The 24,125-nt window shown below is 33.5% G+C and overlaps 3 protein-coding genes across 3 annotated transcripts; 1 reads left to right on the forward strand and 2 right to left on the reverse strand.

Moving 5' to 3' along the window:
- Positions 1-5,644: 5,644 nt before the first annotated feature.
- Positions 5,645-16,079, reverse strand: LOC128025547 (annexin A4). The gene is made up of 15 exons (XM_052612000.1): positions 15,936-16,079; positions 13,928-14,189; positions 13,016-13,047; positions 12,712-12,864; positions 11,861-11,948; positions 11,166-11,260; positions 10,976-11,089; positions 10,356-10,446; positions 10,202-10,281; positions 9,086-9,142; positions 8,887-8,980; positions 8,559-8,654; positions 8,236-8,294; positions 8,025-8,147; positions 5,645-6,736 (listed from the first exon to the last, which is right to left on the reverse strand). Exons 2-15 carry the CDS (start codon positions 14,178-14,180, stop codon positions 6,677-6,679), a joined length of 1,395 nt encoding a protein of 464 aa, XP_052467960.1. The 5' UTR covers positions 14,181-14,189; positions 15,936-16,079; the 3' UTR covers positions 5,645-6,676.
- Positions 16,080-17,457: 1,378 nt separating this feature from the next.
- On the forward strand, positions 17,458-19,899 carry LOC128025549 (zinc finger CCHC domain-containing protein 24-like). The gene is made up of 3 exons (XM_052612002.1): positions 17,458-17,773; positions 18,179-18,343; positions 19,187-19,899. Exons 1-3 carry the CDS (start codon positions 17,642-17,644, stop codon positions 19,298-19,300), a joined length of 411 nt encoding a protein of 136 aa, XP_052467962.1. The 5' UTR covers positions 17,458-17,641; the 3' UTR covers positions 19,301-19,899.
- A 648-nt stretch (positions 19,900-20,547) lies between these two features.
- LOC128025548 (peptidyl-prolyl cis-trans isomerase A-like) lies at positions 20,548-24,125 on the reverse strand. Its single transcript, XM_052612001.1, has 6 exons — positions 23,901-24,125; positions 23,419-23,449; positions 23,239-23,327; positions 22,808-22,904; positions 21,329-21,404; positions 20,548-21,255 (listed from the first exon to the last, which is right to left on the reverse strand). Exons 1-6 carry the CDS (start codon positions 24,048-24,050, stop codon positions 21,120-21,122), a joined length of 579 nt encoding a protein of 192 aa, XP_052467961.1. The 5' UTR covers positions 24,051-24,125; the 3' UTR covers positions 20,548-21,119.

Genomic DNA, 24,125 nt, shown 5'->3' on the forward strand with positions numbered 1-24,125 from the left:
TTTATTAATGTAACAATTTTAAAATCATAGTGTTGTGTTTAATGTAACAGTACCAGGGTGTTATATAATCATAAAACATAACATCATTTTTTTTATTATTATTTTTTTTATTCCAGCTACAAACTGAGCATCTGCACCAATTCGACATCAGCGTCATTATTGTCAGGAGTGGAAGAGCATTACGTGATGTGAGAGAGTTTCAATCTTTATTGATGAAGCTAAACCAAGAGACTCCTTTCATTGGTCAACATAAGTCAGAACAGGAAGTGATGTCACAGTGAACATCCTTTTGTAAGGTAAGCCGAAAGACTGGTGTAGTCCCAAAGCTTTCACTCCAGAGAGGATTAACTAACAATTCCTGAACGAGGAGGATTACTCAATCTCCCGTCTGGGATTAATAAAGTAGATCTGTCTACCTTTCCATCCAAAAGAATGCAAAACACTGGAGGAAGCATTTGGCATTTGTTTCTGAAAACAAGAGCTTTTAAGATATAGTAATAAGCATTCAGCTCTGCCTAATACTCGATTACAAATTAGAATTAAAAATGAACCGGACAGTAAAAATAATCAGAGCATATAGGAAATCATCATGCAGCGGATTATTGCATCTTTCATTTAAATAATAAAAAGTACACTTAGAAGTTAATGAAATAAAGAAACTGCTAGATTAAAGCTTAAAGGAATAGTTCCCCCAAAAATAAAAAATGTTTGCATGTTTTATCAAACCCAAAGATCGCGGAAACTTCACTCTGCTCTTTTCCATGCAACGAGAGCGAATCAAAATCGCACTTTATTCTGATTCAATGCAACTCGGAGTGAAGTAAAACCCTCAAAATGACATTATTTCAAAGTGCTTTTTGAAGCATGTGTGGAAAAGAGCAGCTCGGACATTCTGCTAAACATCTGCGTTTGTGCTCCACAGAACACAGGCTTGAGTAAATGATGACAGAAGTTTCATTTCGGGGTGAATGAACCCTTAAACATGAAAACAATCTTCTGTGTGTGCGTCTCAGACCTGTGAAGGACTTGCTGTAGTCTTGTTCAATCCTCTGCGTAGACTCAAACTGATCATTTAAAAATAATTTCATAATAATACTTATGCTTTACAAAATTATTTCAGAATGATTAAGATTTTTCAGCAATAATACATTATTTCAAGGACAATTTCCTGGAAACGTCCTCTTTTGTTAGTCGTTTTATGTATAAAGTACCAGATAAATGAATAATATGCTTTCTAGATGCATATAAATATAATGCATGTGTATATACATATAAAATAAATTAAATAAAGTTGTAATATGTATTTACTTAATGTTTTACAGGATCCACTACAATTTTTAGCCATTGATACATAATTTTCATGACAATCTCATGCTAAATTTCATCATCATCATTATTAATAATAATAACAATAATTATTATTGCTGAGTCAGTAACGTGCAAATTACTAGAAAATGTTTTATTATAAAATAATACATTATCATAAAAATCTGTGACAGCAATTTCTTAATATATGTCAAGAGGTATGCAAAAATATAAAATAAAATAAAATAAAAATAATAATAATACCATTTCATATAAAAAAGAGCATTTAAGTATAAATATAACTAGAATATTTATTATTATTATTAATAATAGTTATTAATAATATTAATATATAACTATTTTACAGAAAACGTGTCTTTTATGGGAAACTATAGAGGACGCCTAAAACGAAATATAAAAAAAAAAGGTTTTATAATGAAATAGTATATTATTTTGAAAAAAAATCTGTGACAGTAATTTCTTAATTTTTGTCAGGAGGTATGCAAATCAGTCCATGTCTTTAATATGAAATATGAGCCTCTTATGAGTTCTAATGAATGAAGAATAAAAAACTCATATGTTCACTTACTTAAGTGCTATAAAATATAATTAAGTCAATTCCAAATATTTCAGCATCGAAAATGTATATTTTTGTCTTCACTTCATGGTATATATCATGTGCATCCTGACGAAGAACACATTTGTTCTGTTTTCTTATCAAACAAAAGCAGTGATATATGGACAGACAGACATGCACTTGCTGGACACGTGTCCGCGAACCACCTTCTGTGCGTTCTCATCCAGTTGCCATGCCAACCAGTAGCCCAAATTCCCCCCCGGCAGCGTGTCGTCCACATCATCCTTCCTGAAACTCAACTCCTGCTCAAACAACAGATAAAGAGTGAGAATCTGAATAATCTCTTAATATTCAACAATAACAGTTATTGTGGTCAGGAAATATTTATTTGTTGCAGGGTTATTATTTTTAATGAAAACTTACATTACCCCCCCCCCCCCATGAATTAAAAAATAAAAATTAAAGTATATATTAACGTTTTGTTTTATTTCAGATAGATTTCTCATTTTCATTTAGATTAAGGTGAAGCACTAAAATAAACAAAAAAACGTAATCATTAAAAAAACACAAACATATATATATATATATATATATACTAAAATTTAAATTAAAACATAAAATATATAAATATTATAAAATAAAAATAAATAATTTTTATGTTTATATATTTTAATGACTAACTGTATTAACACATATGGTAAATTTAAACAAACAAATAAATAAATAATAGTAAAGAAGGAAACACTTTTTTTAATCCACCAATAAAACGATACATAAAAATAATATTCACTTCTTTTTTAACCCATGAAAATCTCACATGTTGATCTCACGAGATTATAGAGGTGCGTGAATCTAGTTGTGCGCTTTATGAAATGTAATAGTCAATTAAAAGAGTTAATATCGTTTAGGAAAAACAGTCTCACATAATGAGCCCAGACAGGCTCGTTAGGAATAGGAAGCAAACAAATAAATAAACTTTCTACAAAGGAAAACAATCGATAGTACAGTTTAGTGTCATTACACAGAAATATTAGACAACTGACCACTCGGAGTCGGAATCAATGCAATAAATGACATCAGTCTTTATAATTAATGAAATGAATCTATGTTCCAGTCTGACAGGTTTCAGTCCGTCACCTGATGTAAAAACCGTCTGCAGGTGCGTCTTTGACCCTCCTGAAGTGTTCGGGTCAGTACTGGACTCGGAGCGTGACGTTCTCCGAGAGCCAATCAGAGAGCAGACCGCACAGTTAGACCAATCACAGCAGGGCGCAACACTTATGAGAAAAACAATACAAACATTTTCACCAACAAATCTTTTGGAGATTCACCAGAAATATAATTTCCGCTTTGATTTAAATTTCAGTTAAAGTTTTTTGGAATTTTGTTGTGCGTTTCCATCATTTTAGCAGTTATTTATTTATTGTGTTTATATAGTTTTTATGAATTTAATTTTTTTTTAGTATTATTATTTTTACTATATCAAATTAAACTAAACTAAAATGAGAAATGTTGCCTTGGCAAAGGGCTGAAATGAAAAGTATTTTATTTTATCAGGCTTCCGCAGGTTTCGAGAATCTGAATTTGAGAATTTTTAATACATTTTAATCACAAAAATATTCAACTAATTTCAAAAGAAAAGTGTGGGCGTGGCCTGTTTAGAGGGCGGAGTCATGGTGCGCGGGGGATTGCCCAGCTGGTGCATGTGTGGGTTGTACTGTGCCAGTATGGTATGGCCAACCATCGATGAGCGTCTGTACGATCCAGCCAATGAAATGAGATCTTTTGGTTTGTTGGCGTGTAGTATTTTACTAGATCAATTTATGTGAAAATTAAAATGGATATTGCAAAATTCATCTTCTTCAAAAAAAGAAAGTTAAACCCCCCCCAGCCAAAACACTTGAGCGCCAAGATACAACAGCTTGAGGTATCTGTAACTTTTAATCTTAGTATTATATTTCTTTTCGGTTTTAAATTGTGTCTGATTTAACGTTACATTTTGAACATCTAACAGTTTAGGTTTGCGCAGCACAGTCTTTAGGACACACACACACAAACACACACACACACACCGCTCCGAGCTCCCAAACTGACTCAAATGATTCGCGATCCCGCTCCAACTCCCAAACTGGAGTCAGATGACTCAAATGATTCGCGATCCCGCTACGAACTCCCGAGCTGATTCAAATGATTCGCGATCCCCAAACTGACTCAAATGATTCGCGATCCCGCTCCAACTCCCGAACTGCTTCAAATGATTCGCGATACCCAAACTGACTCACATGATTCGCGATCCCGCTACGAACTCCCAAACGGACTCAAATGATTCGCGATCCCGCTACGAACTCCCGAACTTATTCAAATGATTCGCGATCCCCAAATTGACTCAAATGATTCGCGATCCCACTCCGAACTCCCGAACGGACTCAAATGATTCGCGATCCCGCTACGAACTCCCGAACTGCTTCAAATGATTCACGATCCTCAAACTGACTCAAATGATTCGCGATCCCGCTACGAACTCCCGAACTGCTTCAAATGATTCACGATCCTCAAACTGACTCAAATGATTCGCGATCCCGCTACGAACTCCCGAACTGACTCAAATGATTTACGATCCCAATAATACACATAAAAGTATGCACATCGAGAGAAATAAACAGCAGATGTTCATGTTAACAACTTCTTTAACTTGAGCAAACGCTGCTAATACATATATATTTGTTAACAAAGTAAATAAAACGAAAACATTAATGTTTTAATGCTGCTGAATAAAAATAAACGATCTACTCGAAAGTCTCTGCTAATCAGGACCTGGATCAGTGAGCTGCGGCTCGGGCCGATGACGTCACTTCCATGGAGGCATGTTGTACACGCCCCCGTCCATTGACTCCGCCCCCGCGTCAAAACAGTGCCACAAAAAGAGACATGTGGAAAATTGAAGCGCAAAGGAAAAATGCCATTGCAAGCTCAAACTCGACTGACACGCAAAATAATCTTTCGCGCTGTTTCATTTGTTTTGCAATTTTTAATTTTTGTTTGCAAAAAGCAAATGTATTTTCCTCAATACTTTAAATAAAATATTTTAAATTTGTTTTTGTTTTTATTGTTTTTGTATATTTTAAACAAGGTAAATCTTTCTGATTTATTAAAATAAAAAAAGTCACATACTTTTCTGGGCTAAGCCCCGGATCCCCACTCACCCTAGAACCACCCCTGCTTCTATGTACAGCAAAACAACTATAAAACTGATACACTGATACAAACCAGTTATATTTTAGTATAACTGAGATAGAATTTAGAATTTTACCAGAAGTTTTTATTTTTATTTTAGTACTTTTGCTCCATTTTGTTGTTTTTATTAGTTTCAGATTTTTTATGTCTTTATAGTTTTTAGTTTTTTGCATCAAGTTAAACTGATGAAATAAAATCAGTTATTTTTTTTATTTTTTTATTTCAGTTAACATTTATTTATCTGAAGTGTCAAATATTATTATTATTTGTGGTTTTAGTAAACTTTAATAAACACTAGAAATAGTATCCAAACACTTAAATAATAATAAATAAATAAAAATCACTGTTTTGGTAAATGGAAATTGCAATTAATCAATTGACCAACATTTAAAATAAGCCACAAAGTGCCCCTAAATGACATTTATGAAAAATACTCTTGTTCTGTTATAGAATAGAATAGAATTGAATAGAATAGAATAGAATAGTTAATCGATCCAGAGAGACATAAGTAAGTACACTAAGCTGGAGTTCATTCATGAAGTGTTTTATTAACCAGACACAAATGTCACTACAGTACAGATTAGTTTGATTAAGTTCACATACTAAACACACAAGCTCTTAATCCCTGAAAAAGAGTATTCTTCATGTTAATAAACAGGTCAGAATCTCCTGTTTAACTAGTGATTATTATCAGATGAAGATGATCAGCTGACTTTACTGATCAGATTCATGCTAGACACGGACGATGATGACAATTACTGTCAATATTCACCCCAAACTCAATAAAAGAAAAGGTTTTGCATGCATGAAAAATTAAGTCTATTTAGGATCCATAAATATGCATTGCCATGATGCAAAAATATTATTTAAAATAGTTTAAATGGTAAAAAAAAAGAAATGTTATTAAACAATTTTAGTATTAGTTGTAGAAAATAATGAGTTTTTGTTATAAACCAGCATTTATTAAGAATCACTGTTCAGAAAATCACCAAAAAACTTGTGAAAAAAAAACATAAATGATGCAATACAGGAAATTAAGCAGAAAAATGGCATGAAAAACTGATAAAGCAAACAGATCTCAGTGTTCCTAAAACAGGCTTGACTTTCTTCAAGCAAAGCTCACTTCTTGTTTTCTATTTAAATTTTGGGGTGAAAAATGACACGTTTTCATGAAACTGAGCCATTAAGACCTTCATGATGATGGACATAATTCTATTTTGTTCTTGCATAGAGATCATAAAGCTCACGATATAAAAACTATGGCATATATTTAAGGACTATTTGGCATCAGGTACTGAAGACACCGCACAAAAGGTTTATTCTCTAGATTTCATGCATAGTCTGAATAGAGCGCAAAATAAAAGAAATGAAATGAAATGATAAAAGAAATGACTTTAGGCACAAATGAAATGTTATTTTTGGCTTTGAACAGAGACTACCGCATTAGTTAAATCGACACTAGTGAGATCATGTGACATATCCATATGCAAGCGTGATTATATGATGATGATGACGTCACAGATCCAGTCGTCATGCTAACGTGTCTGACTTCCTGTTTCTTCAGTCACTTCCTCCACACAGCTTCAGAAGCAGTTTCTTGTAATCGCCAGAGGTGTCTCCCTGAAGATTAGAGGAAAATAACATCATAAGAAATATTCATAAAACTCACAATATTCTATTTCTAGCTACGGAAGCACAAATAAACTCTTAGATGTATTTGTTAACTATACTTGAATAATATAATATAATATAATATAATATAATATAATATAATATAATATAATATAATATAATATAATGCAATATAATATAATATAATGCAATATAATATATAATATATAATATAATGCAATATAATATAATATAATGCAATTTAATATAATATATAATATATAATATAATGCAATATAATATAATATAATGCAATTTAATATAATATAATATAATATAATGCAATATAATATAATATAATGCAATATAATATAATGCAATTTAATATAATATAATATAATGCAATTTAATATAATATAATATAATGCAATTTAATATAATATAATATAATATAATGCAATATAATATAATATAATGCAATTTAATATAATATAATATAATATAATGCAATTTAATATAATATAATATAATATAATGCAATATAATATAATATAATGCAATATAATATAATGCAATTTAATATAATATAATATAATATAATGCAATATAATATAATATAATGCAATATAATATAATGCAATTTAATATAATATAATGCAATTTAATATAATATAATATAATATAATGCAATTTAATATAATATAATATAATATAATGCAATATAATATAATATAATGCAATATAATATAATGCAATTTAATATAATATAATATAATATAATGCAATTTAATATAATATAATATAATATAATGCAATTTAATATAATATAATATAATGCAATTTAATATAATATAATATAATGCAATTTAATATAATATAATATAATGCAATTTAATATAATATAATATAATGCAATTTAATATAATATAATATAATATAATATAATATAATATAATATAATATATTTACAAAAAACTAATCTAAAGTTTTAGATGCTACAACAAAATATAATATATATATATATGTTTGTTTATAATTTAGCGCCATGTCAGAATCCACAGCTATATTCACAAGGAAAAGTTTCAAATAGAAACTATTAAACCAATCTATGCATTTTAGTGCAGCAAACGCATGTTATAGTTTGCTTCTTGAACCTCATGTGTGTTATTCGGCACTCATGCATACACACACATCTGAGGGTAACACAAGTTCCCACGGAGAGATACTGTGTGAGTGTATATTTGTACACATCATATAAGAAAGCAGTGTATTGTGTGTGTGTGTGTGTGTGACTTACAGAGATGGCAGTGTAGAGTGATTTCCCGTACAGCCGCAGATACTCCTGTCTGATATCCAGCATGTCCACCTCAGAGCGGGACACCATGATTCGGATCAGAGTCCTGTCTTTGGTTCCCACTCCCTAAAACAAGGTGAACATCAACAGCTCATGCATGCATATCCACCCACAAAACTACAGCGAAACCACGGCATGAGCACATCTCCTCTACCTGCATGGCCTTGTGGAGACGTTCAGCAAAGTATGCAGCAGTGTTCTTAATGCACTTCACTGAAAAGTAAGAAAAACACAGATAAAACACTTGAACTGCACATTACTTCATATTATAGAAAGAGGAATCTTGGATTTTTTCGTTCTACTAGTCTCAAAAAAAAAAAAGAAAAACACAAGTTATGGAAGAAAAACAGGCCAAAATGTCAAACCTGACCTGTGCATGAAAAGGAAAAGGATTGTGTCGTGTTTGCATGTGTAAAACCTCCAATCTGCATCGTATTCAAATCCGCTGATTCTGACCAATCAGAGCTCAGTACCCACCCACTGCCACCATCCCAGACTCCACGTTCCCAGACATCTCACTGCAGATGCTCTTCTCGATGTCTTTACCGCACATCTGCTGGTACTCATGAAACACTGAGAAACACACCGTCCCCACACGTTACTCACACACCGCATTGTTTGTTTTTTTGTTCTATTTAGAGCAAATAAATCAGAGTAAATTATTAAAGACTGCAACAGAATATAAGGATTTTCCATATGATCCATGTTGATCAATTTCTCTCGTTGACTTGCTTTTACACAGATTGTTCTAGTTAGGGAAATAATTTCTGTGTCTGTTAAAGCACAGTGGGCTGCTGGTTTCTACCTTGTCTCAGATGAGGTTTACTGCGAGCGCACAGAATCGCATTAAACTGAGACTCGTCTGTGCCCACTTTATTCTCTCCTGCGGCGTAGAGTTTCTGCAACACAGAAAACATGGATCTGTATCTGCACAACAGCAGCCAAAAATGCACATTTACATTAAAACCTGAATTTGTTTAGGCAAATCAAGACTCGTCTCCAACCTGAGCTTCCTGTTTGGCCAGAGACATGTCCACAGTCTCTTTCTCATCTCGGTTACCCTGAACACAAATGATGGAAAACATCTTACCGTTCTGATTTTACGTTCTTTTTTTCTCTCTTTTTATTATAATACTATTTTTTGTTGATTTAAAGCGGTGCTATTATAATTTGTAAAAAAATAAAATAATAATAATAATAAAAATTATATATATGTATATATTACAATAATAATACTATTATTGATTAATAAATTAATGGTAAAGGAAATAAAATTAAATCAAAATTTTAAATTGCAAATCTTAAACTTAACAAAAACTGAAAAAATAAAATACTGAAATAAATATAGATTAAATCCATTTTAGTTCAGTAATTATAATGAAAACTGAAAATATAAAAATAAAAGCAATTACTATTAAATTTGATTTAGTGTTGCATATGCATTACTTTTAATGGATAATACTATACTATAAGAAATAATGCTAGCTCAAAGTATAACTTAAAATATTATAATACTATATTAACAATACTAAAATAACACTGATCTGCAGCAAATAAGTCAAATATTTATTTACAAGATTACAATTTTTATAAACCTCCTACAGGCCATTTATATTGCTACTTAATTTTTTATCCTGCTTAAAATAAAATAAAATAAAATAAAATAAAATTTAATAAAATTAAATTAAATTAAATTAAATTAAATTAAATTAAATAATTATAATTAATTATATAATTATAATTAATAATAATTTAATTTAATTTAATTTAATTTAATTTTATTTTATTTTATTTTATTTTATTTTATTTTATTTTATTCTATTTTAAATAAAATAAAATAAAATTATTTAATTTTATTTAATTTTAAATAAAATAAAATAAAATAAAATAAAATAAAATAAAATAAAATAAAATAAAATAAAATTAAAATTTGCTATGACAAAAAACAAGGGGTTTTGGTTATCTAATAAATCAATCATAATTTTCCTGTTATTTTTCACATCTTTAAAAATATGGCTAAAAATCCTTTGATCAATGATCATCAAAACATCAAATACCCTACATGAGTAATTAGTAAAGATGTGATGAAAGAGCAGAAGCTGACGGATGAGTGTCTGTACCTGAGACAGAGAGATGAGCAGACGGCGAAAGTGTCCAGACGTGTCTCCGCTGATGGCGTCCTCCAGAGATTTACCGTACTCTACACAACAAACACTCATCAGAAACCTCTGCTCGTTAAACACGATCTCCAGCAGGTGTGTGATCACGACTCACCTGCCTTATACACCCGATTAATCTCCTGGATCTCAGCATTACTACGAGAGGACAGAATCTCTATCAGACAGGCCTCGTCGGTTCCTGCGCCCTGAAAACACCAGAAAAACATCCGTCATCTCTTTAATCGTCTTAAAAGTGCTGCGAATTATATTCCAAAGAAACGTATGTTATACAATTACGCAGCATTTTCACACACACACATGCTCTCAGTTTCAGTTTTCCTTCAAACACATTAGTTAAGGCTTGACATTTAAAAACTAAATTAATTCCTGTTCTGTTCTGAATATCGATCAATGTAAACATGTTTTACATTACGTCTGACTGTAATAATAATCTATTACTTCTAGCCTACACTGATGCAACTTTGTGTGTTTTTGCGCTCAACAATGCAGTTTCGACTTATTTTCCCCCCAAAAAATGATGATTTTCTGATAGCAAGGCTTTCATTCTATTTAAGTTATATGAAATTATTGCTGCATGTACGACTGTCCAGATCAGTCTTCAAGAGGATGCATTTCTGTTAGGATGCTAGGAATTGGAAAATCCAATTGACCAATACATCTAGTATCAGATAACATATTTTCCAGAAAAATGAAGGGAAAGGAAGTGGATCTCACTGCTATGGCCTCCCTGAGTTCAGAGGCATCGAAGTGTGCAGGGGTCTTCAGCATGGCCAGCACCAGATCTTCAAAGTCTCCTTTCAGCTCTGACTTCAGGTCGCTAACCAGATCCTGCAAAGCATTTTACAAGCAACGTCACACGAGACACGGTCACACGTATCTGAAGCTTCATTCCTCACATGCTCACCTTGCCGTAGGTGGTTTTATACGCCGCCTTCAACGGCACGCGCTGCTTGTTGGACCGAGTCCCGAGAAGCTCAATAATGGCGTTTTCATCGGTTCCTGCGAGAGCAAAACACAGTCAGCTCTATGTATTTTAAGACTTATTAAAGCTGCAGTAGGTAACTTTTGTAAAAATATATTTTTTACATATTTGTTAAACCTGTCATTATGTCCTGACAGTAGAATATGAGACAGATAATCTGTGAAAAAATCAAGCTCCTCTGGCTCCTCCCAGTGTCCTATTGCCATTTGCAGAATCTACACCGCTCCCGGTAAAAAACAACCAATCAGAGCTGCTGATTGTAACTTTGTTTGTGTTCAAAATGTAGAAAAATGTATATAATAAGCGAGTACACCATGAATCCATTTTCCAAACCGTGTTTTCAGCTTGTCCTGAATCACTAGGGTGCACCTATAATAAGTGTTTATATTCGGACTATTTTAGATTGCTTCGGGGATACCGCGGCGGAGTAACCCAGTACCTTTGTGATTCTTCATAGACATAAACAGAGAGAAGTAGTTCCGGCTACGATGTTCTTCCGCAAGACGCAAGCAGTTCTGTTTATTAACCGCTAGAGCGTCAAAAGTTACCTACCGCAGCTTTATAGTATAGTATACAAAGTTTTTTGTGGTGCAAATAAATCGATAATTTCTTCTCACCGAAGCCCTTCATGGCTTTCCGTAACACCTCGACGTCTCGGAGCGGATCGGCGCCAGGAAAGTCCTTGATGGATCCGCGGAAACCCTTCTAAACACGGAAAACATTAGGAAACACTTTAAACTGCTCGCATCTTACATTGTCACAATATTATTTTATTTTTCTATATATTTTTTACAATGTAAGTAAAGTCATAAATACATTTAAATAAATGCATTGAATTAATTTTTCTAAAAAATAATCATGATTAACTGATTAAGTGCGATATCTGTTTAATGGCATCTTTTTACTAAGTACTGATGCTGATGTGTGTTTTCATTTATTTACCAGTTTCTGAAGATAGAAGGAGTAAATATAGCCATTTATCATTACAATAAAGTTCTGTCATCATTTTAAGCATTTAACTTTTCATTTAAGTGAACTAAAAACAATCATCACATAAACACATTAAAATAAATATTACATTTACGTGTGTTAATTGCTTTAATTGTTTTGGATGCATTCATCAGAAAAATAATTGCATATAAAAAATCATTTTAAATATATGCATTCATCAGAAAAAATAAATGCATATTAAAACAATATTTATATTTAATTAGTAAAATACACGTATATGCAAATGTAATGTAAAACATTATTTTATATTTATATTCACTAAAAATAAGGACGTAAATGGATTGTGAAAGCTATTTCATTCAAGTCAAACAAAAAAAAAAAATTAAGAAATTCTGGTCTAATCTCCTGTTATTTATGTTTGATGTTCTACAAACGATTATATTTGACACAGAATGACCCTTTAATATTTAGTAATTTGAGGTTTTCCTGAAGCGGCTGATGAGCTGAAGTCTCTCACATTGACAGTAGGAGCGACCGGTGCAGTCGGTCCGGTCGGGACGCCCCCTCCGTACCCGGGCACTGTCGGATTCGGAGCACCTGGGTACCCTGGCATGGGCTGCTGTCCTGGCGCTGGGACCCCGGGGTAACCCTGAGGCATTCCTCCACCCGGCTGCATTTAGAAGACGAGACACATTTCACTTCACACCTCAGATGTAGAGATTAATGCAACAACAGTTCAACCAAAATACTGCAATGCATTTGAAAATACAGGAAAGAGCTGATTGTGAACAATAAAGAGGCAGAAATAAAGGGATTCTTACAGCTCCAAAGCCTGGTTGGCCGCTCCATCCACCTGTTAACAACACAAATAACTCAGTGCTACTGTATCGCTGCGTATAACAGTACACACACAAAGCTATCAAAGCACAGAAAAAAATAAAGCATTATGCACCAATATAATAATAATAAAAAATTATGCACAATGCATGAAAAACAGAAAGTGATGCATTTAAAATGCAATGTAAAAAAAAAATTAAGAGCCCTATGAAATCGGTTTTATTAAAAATTAATAGTTGTTTTAATATTTCTGCATTCTGTTTTAATGTTTTAATAAAAATGTAATGATCCAAAAGGGTGTCCAAGCAATTTAATTCCTAAACTTTTTATTACAATACTAACAATAATAGTGTCCTATGAAGTGTTTGTAAAAATTCTGGTAAACAAATAAATTATTAAATATAAATGAATTAATAAAAATGGTTTAAATACAAATTAATTCAAATAAATAAAAATTAATATTTAACAACATTTCCTATCACTTTTTTTATTTATTTTTTTATTTTTTTTAATTGTGATATTGGTTAAAATTATTTTTTATTACTTTGAGAAGTATATTCCTGGATTCCATGATTCTGTCCACATTTTCCACACTGCAAAACATTTTCTGTTTCTGCATTATCAGCATGCAAACAGATTTTCTAATTAGAATGTGGTCTTATTAATATTATATAATATTTATATTGAATTTGAAGTGTATCGGCTCCTGTTTATGATGCATAATGTTTTTTATTAATATATATAATTCGGAAAATAATGCATCAAATTTCCAAATACACCCCATTAATGCTCAGTCTTTCAGAAGCTGAGGTCAGTTGTGCAGCTCATAAATGACATCACTACACTACAGCCAGCAGCAATCCCATGATGCTCCTGCGTGCAGAGCTCAGACTCACCGGATTGGCCTGCGGGGGGCATGTTGGGGTAGGCCCCAGGGTAACCTCCTGCCTGTGGAGGAAAGCCTCCTCCTGGGGCAGCTGGGTAACCGCCGGCCTGGGGAGGGTATCCTGCTCCGGGGGGATATGCTCCGGGCTGAGGGGGGTAGAATCCGCCCTGGGGTGGATAGGCTCCTGGTTGGGGCGGGTATCCCTCTGGGGCCTGCTGATACGGGTAACTTCCACCTGCAGGAGGGTATCCGGGGTAACTCATCTCTGACACCTGCACACATGCAGAACATGAATCAGACCACTGCCATCATAATTAACACATTCACCATCAGCAGCAGCAACTCAAATGATGTCGATAAATACCATGTCAGTCCAGCTGAAAATGATCTGTCACTTTATGGAATTTGCATCATCTTAATAACTGTTTACATCTGCATGATCAAGTCGGTGGCAGACGATCTGTATTTTGTAAAACACAACTTTTAAAAGTGTTTTCCTTCCAAAAAATGTCATGGTTTTATTATGAATAATGTAGGATAGTCAAGTTATCAAATGGTAATCCATGCAATTAATTTACTGTAAGATCTGCTCTCTCTGAATGCTGTATAGTGATTTGCACATTTGTTTTACACAAAACTCATTTATCTTTTGCATTATTCATTTATTTATTTAATCTGCTGCACTATATATATATATATATATATATATATATATATATATATATATATATATATATATATATATATATATATATATATATATTAATGTTGTTGTTTTTGAGTTCTTTACCCGGGCTGGTAGGTATTATTAATTTCTTTTTATGACATTTCTAACGGTGCAGAGTTCTATTTCTATGATCTTGCTTCCAATCCGTCAGGTTAGTCTAATCTGTACACACACCCAGAAGTCATTAGCTTGATAAGAAATCTAGGAGTGAATATTTCAGCACTGCAATCAAACATCCAATGTGTGTATATACCACTGACCAAACAATAAGAGAGAGAGTGTGTGTGTGTGTGTGTGTGTGTGTGTGTGTCATGCGGCAGGTTTATCAGGTGTGTTCTGCTTATGTTGGCTATAGGTTATCAGAAGACTACATGAGATAAGTTTGAACTTTGAGAGATACATTTACAGTAGCATTTGAACACTTACTGGTCTGAAGCTTAACGTCACTTTACTTGATTATCTTCCAGTCATTTGCAATCCTTTTAAAACATCACATCACACTTACAAATAATTTCTAGCTGAATAAAAATAAATAAGTAAAAATACAGTTTACAACACATTTACCATATGAATTTCAATTACTTTTCCAGAAACACACTATTACAACTCACTTATATTTCCAGATTTTCCAAGACCACAAACACCCATTTTGTATGACTGTATTATTTAATATCTAGGTTTAGGATCTGTATTTTTAGTGACCGTGCGAGTCAGTTTGGGAACCGTTCTTTTATTTTATTTTATTTTTATTTTTTTGAGGGTAAGTAAAAGATGACAGAAGTCTCCTTTTATGGTGAACTGTCCCTTTAAGGGTTTACTAACTCTCTAGCGTGACTGTGCGCTGCTAGTAAGCGTTTGGTTGAAGCATCTCTTGCGTGTGAGTTAAACCAGTGATCAGAGGTTAAACCGCAGTGAAGCTCAGATCAGCAGTCATCCTGCTTTACAGGACAGAAACCAGCACACTGCTTGAAGAAACGCAATGCAACACAGACTCGTTTCAAAACATAAAACACACACAGCCTGACAGTCGCACACTACACACTACATACAGAGCGTCGCTCTAGGAAAAAAATGGCAGGCGAGGATTTCAGATTACACAACACACACCCAAACCATCTGATACACACTGTTGTAACACTCGTCATCGCTTCGCCAGGAGAGATCTAAAGAGCACCGCTTCACGCGGATACATTGTTACACTGTGACGATCAAGAGCGCGCTGGAAGCGCAACAGACGCGCGGTATATTAACGCTTTAACGCAGTTAAAAAGACTGTAAATGCTCAACTTACTGTGCTGTGTGTGATGCGATGATTGAAGCTCGTGAGTTTGGACTGGATGAGGAAGTGTGTCACTATGGGTGGGACCCGATCCTGCCTTTACATCCCAAACAAAACACCTCCTCGTCATTACGCGCTGGGTTTAACCCTTACATGCACGACTTATTAAATCACCATGTAATATTTTTAGGTTTGTTTTGACTTTTTAGCAAGTGAAAAATCAAGTCAATATTTTATGGTACATAAGCCAACGCCATTTCTGTTTTGAATACTGTAATAATGTAACTGAACATCATGTTGTTTTGTTGATCTATGTCAATCACTCCTGAGATTACCAGGGCGTTTTCAACATTTATTCATTTATTTTTTTACTTCTTATTTTACTAGTATTTTGCTAGGCCTACTTGGTTTTTAGTTTTAATCTAAAGTTTGCTACTTCTAGACTGTAGCAGTCATATTTCAGACGGCTAACAAAATATGTTCTAAGAACATTTTGCTAACGTTCCCATATTATAAAAATGCTTTTAAGTTAAAAACGTCAAATTTTTGTAAATGTTTTACTTCTTCTTTGTGACACAGACATTAAGTGAAACCTCCAGTTTATAATTTTTGCAGACATTATAGGAATGCTACTGAATGTTCTCTGAAACAATAGTAACATTGAAAAACCTCAGACAATCTTCTAACCAAAAGGTTTATGAAAAAAGTTCCATGAACGATGTTTCTGTGCTCAGTAGTTTATTCCCGTGTATCAAATTCCCAAATAGTGAAAGCAACTCTTTCAATCAGTTTTTGTAAGGATGGCAGACATCTGAACATATTATAACCTAACATTTGTGTACCTCATGGACGACTTTATTACATTGGGTTTTAATGAGTGCAAAAACTGGTTTGTGTGGCATATCCCGTAAAATAAGAGAGAAAAGCCTCTTCACATGACTGAACATGACCGTGAGTTTGAAAGAACATGATGGCATATGTCCAACACAGACAAACAAACAATCCATTTGCATGAAAACGACAGAATCCTGTCTTCCTCGTGTGTCACGTGACTCACGTCCATCCCATGTGTAGAAATAAAAGAGTGTTATGGGTTTGGCTTCAGAAGCGTGTGGACAGCAGTGGAAAAACTGGTCATGTTTACATCAGGAGTGTCCTCCACATCAGGAGGGAAACACTAGAGTTTCCAAGGCTTGCCCTGAGATTTACAAAACACCACCATGTTTATAACCACAATATTCACATTTCATTTTAGAACTCCTAACCTCCATCTTTCTTACAATGTGAAATCATATTTATGTTCGTGTGTAGTTTAAATATGAAACAAGCTGTTCAAGGAAAGCAAACACACAGCAAAAGACACACACACACCCATACACACACACACACACACACACACACACACAGATACAGAGACCGAGGGAGTATCACATTTCACTGAGTTGGAGTCTTTCAGCAGCCTGTAGTAGAGTGACATGAACACCAGAGGGCGCAATATACACCTGAACACATTGATGCAATTTAATCTAAATTAAGGGGATAGTTCATCATTGTAAGGTTGAGTCACTCAGTCACTGCTGTCAGTGAGGTGTGCAGATTTAATTTATTGCATGTAGAGCGGAAGCTGTGTTGCGAAACATCAGGAGGAGTTAGATCCATTTGCAGATTGATTGAGAATAGTCAGACGATACGGAGTCAAATACCGGCAAGACAGGACAATGGAGACCAGGCCGAGACAGAAACATGACCAGGCGAGAGATCAGGGCAGGCAGCCGACAAAAAGAGTCCAGGGGAAGCAGTCCAAGTCGGGACAGGCAAAGAACAGTCAGAGAATCGAGAAAGAGTTTAAGGTCAGTAAGTCTAGAAACAAAACATGGGTGATAACGCTCAGACAAAAAGACAGCCAGAGCAAAGACTTATATGTGTGTGTGTGTGTGTGTGTGTGTGTGTGTGTGTGTAAATGAGGTGCAAGTCTGGTTGTGTAATCAGTCCCAGGTATGAGGGATGATGGGAAATGGAGTCCAAATCAGAGATTGTTAATATTTGGAGAACAGTGCCCTCTGGTGGTAAGAAGAAGACGGCAGGTTGGCTGCGGAAATGTTGGTTTTTAAACATATTAAAGGTTTTAAAAGCCATACAAAATCAATATGATGATTTACTGCTCAAGAAACATTTCTGATTATTATTAATGTTGAAAACAGTTGTGTTTATGGTGCTGTTTGTGTGATGCTTTGATGAAATCGTTTTCTCTCCAGGATCATCCTAAAGGAAAGGGTCTGACGCCGTATCAGGGGAAGAAAAGATGTTTCGGAGAGTACGAGTGTCCCAAATGCAAGAGGAAGTGGACGAGTGGAAACTCTTGGGCGGACATGGGTCAGGAGTGCATCAAGTGCCACATCAACATCTATCCTTACAAACAGGTGAAGAGAAGCTGGAGCACAACATCCTTAGAAAATTATATATATATATATATTTTTTTTAACTTTAATTTTATTTATATATATAGTCTCGTGCAATTTTGTAATTCATACATACATAAATATATTTATAATAAAAATAAAAAAATCCATGCTTTTAGTATTAGTTAAGTTTAATTACCTTGCCTTAAAATTATTTATATATATATATATATATATATATATATATATATATATATATATATATATATATATATATATATATATATATAATTTTTTTTTTACTTAATTTTATTAGTTTTAGTTATTTTAGTACATCAGGTTACAGCTGAAATATTTTATTTAATTTTTCAGTTAGCATTTATTTCTTATTTTTTTATTTTGAGTTAACATAGTTAAGCAGAACTGAGATGTAATTAAATGATTTTTTACACCAGTAGCAAACTGTACAAAGTTTCTGCTCAAAGGAATAAAAAAAGCATTCGATCGACTTTTCCTTCTCAAGTAAACGTTTCTTGTTTTGAGGTTGTTAAGATATGTTTACAGGAGTAAGGAAAGCAAGACAAAGACTGATTTCTGTGCTTTGTGTGCACAACTGCTGAAGCCTCAGGAGCCGAAAGGGCCTCTGGGTAAATGTTCTGGTCGTTTTAAAGCATTTGTACAAAAGAACATCTAAACGCATCTAAACCAAGAAACAGTTGAAGCAGGAGAGCATCTGTTAGACTGTCAGATGTGATAGTGTTGTCTGTGAAGTCCTGACCCTGATGAAGCTGGATCTACTTTTTCCTTTAACCTTCATGCTCTTCTGTATTGTACACTTTTTGACTTGTTTCCTCTGATCGTCAGAGTCCTCTGGAGAAGCCCGACGGTCTGGACGTATCTGACCCGAGGAAAGAACATCCTCAGCATCTGTGTGAGAAGTGTATGGTGCTCGGATACTACTGCCGTCGAGTTCAGTGACCTCTGACCTCCACAGACCTCCGCCCGTCACGCCCTCATCACCTCGCTTCAGTTTAACACTATTCACTGATTCCTGATTCAAAGCAGAGCTCCGGTAAATCTGACTGAAGTGTTGATTACCACATAAAATGAATTTTTGAATAATTAATTTGTGGTTGTTAAATTAAACAGTGCACTGGAATTAAAACTCAAATGTGTACGTCAAACATTTTTATGATAAAAACACTGATCTGATTCATTTTGAAAATAACAGCAACATTTTGTCACATTTAGCTACAAACGTTTAAAAAACTGGTATGAATTTTTCTAATTTTTCAAAAAGACTCTTCAAATATAGTTTCTCCAAACGTGTTTATTATTTTAGGTAGTCATTATCACGGTTATCCATTTCCAAGAGTCAATTTCCTCGGATGCGATGGTTTTTATTCGCTACTTATTTGACACGATGCTATAAACACCGTAGACATATTTGTCTATGATAAACACACACTGACCTCATCGAGCTTTTATTTTGGCACTTCCGGTTATTGGCATTTTGAATTTGCATATTAGCTAAATATTTAGTTTCAGTCGCTCGTTCCTGTTCTTCAGAAGATATTTAAAGCTAAATACTGGATATTTAAACAATAATGAGATGAAGATATTCAGAGATCTGACTGAGAGATAACAGTCGCTTGTTCCGCTGCTGAAGTCCCTCCAGAATGATGTCACTTCCTGTGGGGTGATGTCATCAAGGAAATGGATTCGGTGAAAGTGATTTTGCAAACAACTAACAGGACACAGGAAAAAAGAGCTCGATTATTAATTAAAGTAATAATGCTGTGATCGAAACATTTTGATTAGAGAAAGAAAAACACCAGGAATATTTCTAAATTGTACGTTTTCTTTTAAAGATTTAAAATTCACCCCATAATGACTTAATTTGAATAACGGAGATCAGTGAAAACTGCTGATGTGATTTGCATTTTAAAATTGTGATTTTCTGCATATTAAATGCATTAATATCAATGAAATATTCTCATTTCGATGCTGTATATGGTTCATCAGTGTAGTTTCTCAAAGGGGTTTTCAAATAATTCTGACACCCAAAGCGATGTTTTTAATACGGTTATGAATCGTTCATCTTATTTCCTACATTTTGCATATGGAGTGATTTTAGGAGGCATCCCTCAAGTGCTCCTTCAGCAGAAATGTGCCTTATACGCTTAGGCAAAATACAAATAAAATACTATAACATCATCATCATAATATCTTATTGCTCTTGGCTTTATTAATCAAACTCAGCAGACGAATACTGAAGCACACTGGCCATAATACAAAATCTCATGCAGTCAGTCCAGAATAAACATGGTTTTACCTGAGAAATATGTTCAAAATTACATTTATTCACAGTGGATGTTACTGTAAAGGAATAATGCATGTAAAAATGACAGTATTTACTCGTTCTCATGTCATTTCAAACCCGTAAGATGTGTTTTTTTTTTCTTGGCGCACAAAAGAATAATCTGTTTCTCTGCACAAGACCACGACTTTAAACATGCATGACTTTCAGACAACTCTAAATATAATGCACAAGTGCTTTTCATGCAAAATCCTTTTTGGTCACTTTAAATTGTTGCTACATGAAAAAAAGCGCACCATTTGTGTTGCATGGATTTTTAACGTCACACAGCTTTGCGAAGACACGAGAGCGAGTAAATAAACCCTATTCCTTTAACCCAAAAGTGTCTTGAGTTTCACATTAAGGAGCTTTTGAACATGGAGTAGTCTTTGACTCTGCAGCAGGACAGAAGCGTGTGAAATGAGTCGACTCTTGAATCTACTTGAGCTCTCCGCAGTCGGTGACGCTGATTCTCTTCGCGGTTCTTCCCGAGCGAGAGCCGAGCGCCTCCACCTTCCTCACCACATCCATCCCGTCTTTAACGCTGCCGAACACCACGTGCCGCCCGTCCAGCCTGGAAAACACACCACACACACTTAACATCACACGCGTGCATGAAAGCAGATTCATGAAGATGATTACCGTACCACTCTGTTTTGACGGTGCATATGAAGAACTGTGATCCGTTGGTGTTGGGTCCGGCGTTAGCCATCGACAGAATCCCTGAACACACACCAACAAAAGATTAACACACAACCTGTGCTCAACTCTGTTTAAAAGCTGATGCTGATTAAAATGCATTTAAATATAATGCATATAAACATTATGTGCTCAACTCTGTTTAATGGCTAATGCTGATTTAAATGCATATAAACACATCTTTATTATACAAAAAAGTTATATAGTTTTTTTTATTATAATAGTTATAATTATTAACTAATACTTTATAAAAATACTAATTAAAAGTAAGAAAGCTGTGTCATTTTCATATTATTTATATATTATTACTGTATATTATTGTAGGAAAAAAATATTAATATTATGTTTAATAATATTTACATTTATATAACTAGGTTTTATTTTTATTTATTTTTTTAGTTTAAATTTTAGTAATTTTTTAGTAATTAATATATTTTTATTTAGATTTAATTTTATTTCGGTTTTGAGCTTTGAATTATCAGTATTTTTTAGTTTAAGTTTTAGTAATTTTTCTATGCTTTTGTCATTTTTAGTATTATAATTTTGTATATTTCTATTTAGCTTTATTTTGATTTCAGTTTACATTTTTAGTAATTGTGTTGTGCTTTTGTCATTTGTATTTTTTTTTATATTTCTATTTAGCTTTATTCAGTTTTAGTTTTAATATTTATGTAACTAGAGTTTGTTATTTTTTTTTAGTTTAAGTTTTAGTAATTTTGTTGTGCTTTTGAAATTTGTATTATAATTATAATTTTTATTCCATTTAAAAATGTTAATATTTATGTAACTAGCGTTTATTCTTATATTTTTAAGTAATTTTTTTTAGTTTAAGTTTTAGTATTTTTGTTGTGATTTTGACATTTTTATTAGTTTTTTAATATTTCTGTTTAGATTGACTTTCATTTCAGTTTTGAGCTTATATTTTTCAGGTTTTTTAGTTTGAGTTTTAGTAATTTTGTTGTGCTTTTGTCATTTTAATTAGTTTTTTTATATTTCTATTTATTTTTATTTCAATTTTGAGCTCATATTTTTCAGTATTTTTTTGTTTAAGTTTTAATAATTTTTTTGTGCTTTGGACGTTTTTATTATTATCATAAGTTTATTCAGTTTTAGTTTGAATATTTATGTAACTACTGTTTATTCTTATATTTGTACGTTTTTTTATTCAAGTTTTAGTCATTTTGTTGTGTGTTTTTCATTTTAATATCATAAAAAAAATTACTTTAAATTATGATAAATTATTTTAAGTTTTAGCCATTTTAGAACTTCAGTCTTCAAAAACAATTTATTTGATTTCAGAATAAACAAACAATTTTTAATATAGTTTAGTTAACAGTAACACTGGTCGACTTTTAACAGCTCGTTTTCTTGACAAGAAAACATGTAAAACAGTCCCAGACTGATCTAATGAGTGAAGTGTGTTTTACCTGGTCCGCTATGTTTCAGTCTGAAATTCTCATCTGGAAATCTGGGACCGTAGACAGACTTTCCTCCGGTTCCATTGTGGTTTGTAAAATCTCCTCCCTAAGAGAAACAAATGAGTGCAAATCAAAGTAAACATGAAGAGTACATGTGTGTTTCATTTAATCAAACGTGATCACATGCAAAAAGCATTTGAGACTTAAAATGAGTACAAAATTAAATGTGTTATAGGATTAATGCGGTTCTTCTCTAAGGACAGGAAGAGCAAGTCTTCAAAGCGATCTTGAAACATTAACACAGTGCAACTGGTTCCAATTACAGCATGTTACACCAGTGTAATTGTTTTAAACACCCAAATACAGGGGAGTAATTGTCCGGACTTAAACAGCATGAAGCAGTGTGTGTTTCTGTGGCCGTGCGTGTGGGATCTCGTCACCTGACACATGAACTGTGGGATCACTCGGTGGAAGATCGAGCCTTTGTATCCGAATCCATGTTCACCGGTGCACAGAGCTCGGAAGTTCTCTAGAAAACACAAGACAAAATCACATATACTCGTATACACCTATGCAGAATAGAAAATACAGTACAGTGCAATGAATATAAAGTGCTTTACCTGCTGTTTTGGGCACAACATCCGCATTCAGCTACGGTTCAGGAAGAGAGTTAAAGGTCAATAAATGAGAAAACCTAAAAAATGCTGTAAAAATGGGTCACATTCTGAGTAAACACACATAAAATAACCTTAGCTACATTTGCTTGAACATCTAAATAATTTAACCGAAATAAAATCAGAAACATTAAAAATATATAAATATATAAAGCACGAAAGTGTTATTAAAATAAAGTCTTTTTGATTATTATTTACAATTTTAAAGTATTATACTATGGAGAAGGCTGGCCTTATGAATATTTATTAGTTCGTGGAACGTCCACTCAAGCATTCTATTTAATATTCATTAACCCTTTGAAGAATTCCAACCGTTTAGGCGTCTCGCGTTCTTTCAACCAATCAGACAACCTAACTAGACGGACGTCATTAATATTCATAAGCCGAGCCTTCCGCATAGTAGAGTTCGTAATTTGTCTCTCACGCACTTCGAAGGTGACTCTACCGAGCGGCTCGTTGTCCGCCGCGATGTCGAAGAACACCACCGGGTTGCTGTTGGCTTGAGCTCCGGTGGCGTACATGCGCGCCGCGGTGAACGCCAGCGAACACAATCTAACCCTGTTACTGATGAGCAACATGCTGATCCCGGTTACCGACTCGTGCACAGTGCACTGCACACAGGAAGAGCTGAAGAGTCACACGGAAGCGTTCAA

This window comes from Carassius gibelio, chromosome A12, assembly GCF_023724105.1.
Source record: "Carassius gibelio isolate Cgi1373 ecotype wild population from Czech Republic chromosome A12, carGib1.2-hapl.c, whole genome shotgun sequence".
Classification (NCBI taxonomy): domain Eukaryota; kingdom Metazoa; phylum Chordata; class Actinopteri; order Cypriniformes; family Cyprinidae; genus Carassius; species Carassius gibelio.

What these genes read in the sequence shown, in the direction of transcription:
- LOC128025547 (XM_052612000.1), bottom strand. Translation starts at nt 14,180, where the DNA reads ATGAGTTACCCCGGATACCCTCCTGCAGGTGGAAGTTACCCGTATCAG. An exon ending in GCCCCCCGCAGGCCAATCCG is followed by an intron (nt 13,048 to 13,927) that starts GTGAGTCTGAGC and finishes TGTTGTTAACAG; the next exon opens with GTGGATGGAGCGGCCAACCA. An exon ending in TAATCGGGTGTATAAGGCAG is followed by an intron (nt 10,282 to 10,355) that starts GTGAGTCGTGAT and finishes TTTGTTGTGTAG; the next exon opens with AGTACGGTAAATCTCTGGAG.
- LOC128025549 (XM_052612002.1), top strand. Translation starts at nt 17,642, where the DNA reads ATGGAGACCAGGCCGAGACAGAAACATGACCAGGCGAGAGATCAGGGC. An exon ending in GAATCGAGAAAGAGTTTAAG is followed by an intron (nt 17,774 to 18,178) that starts GTCAGTAAGTCT and finishes TTTTCTCTCCAG; the next exon opens with GATCATCCTAAAGGAAAGGG. An exon ending in ACATCTATCCTTACAAACAG is followed by an intron (nt 18,344 to 19,186) that starts GTGAAGAGAAGC and finishes TCTGATCGTCAG; the next exon opens with AGTCCTCTGGAGAAGCCCGA.
- LOC128025548 (XM_052612001.1), bottom strand. Translation starts at nt 24,050, where the DNA reads ATGTTGCTCATCAGTAACAGGGTTAGATTGTGTTCGCTGGCGTTCACC. An exon ending in TCGGTAGAGTCACCTTCGAA is followed by an intron (nt 23,450 to 23,900) that starts GTGCGTGAGAGA and finishes CCTGAACCGTAG; the next exon opens with CTGAATGCGGATGTTGTGCC. An exon ending in ACTGAAACATAGCGGACCAG is followed by an intron (nt 21,405 to 22,807) that starts GTAAAACACACT and finishes GTGTGTGTTCAG; the next exon opens with GGATTCTGTCGATGGCTAAC.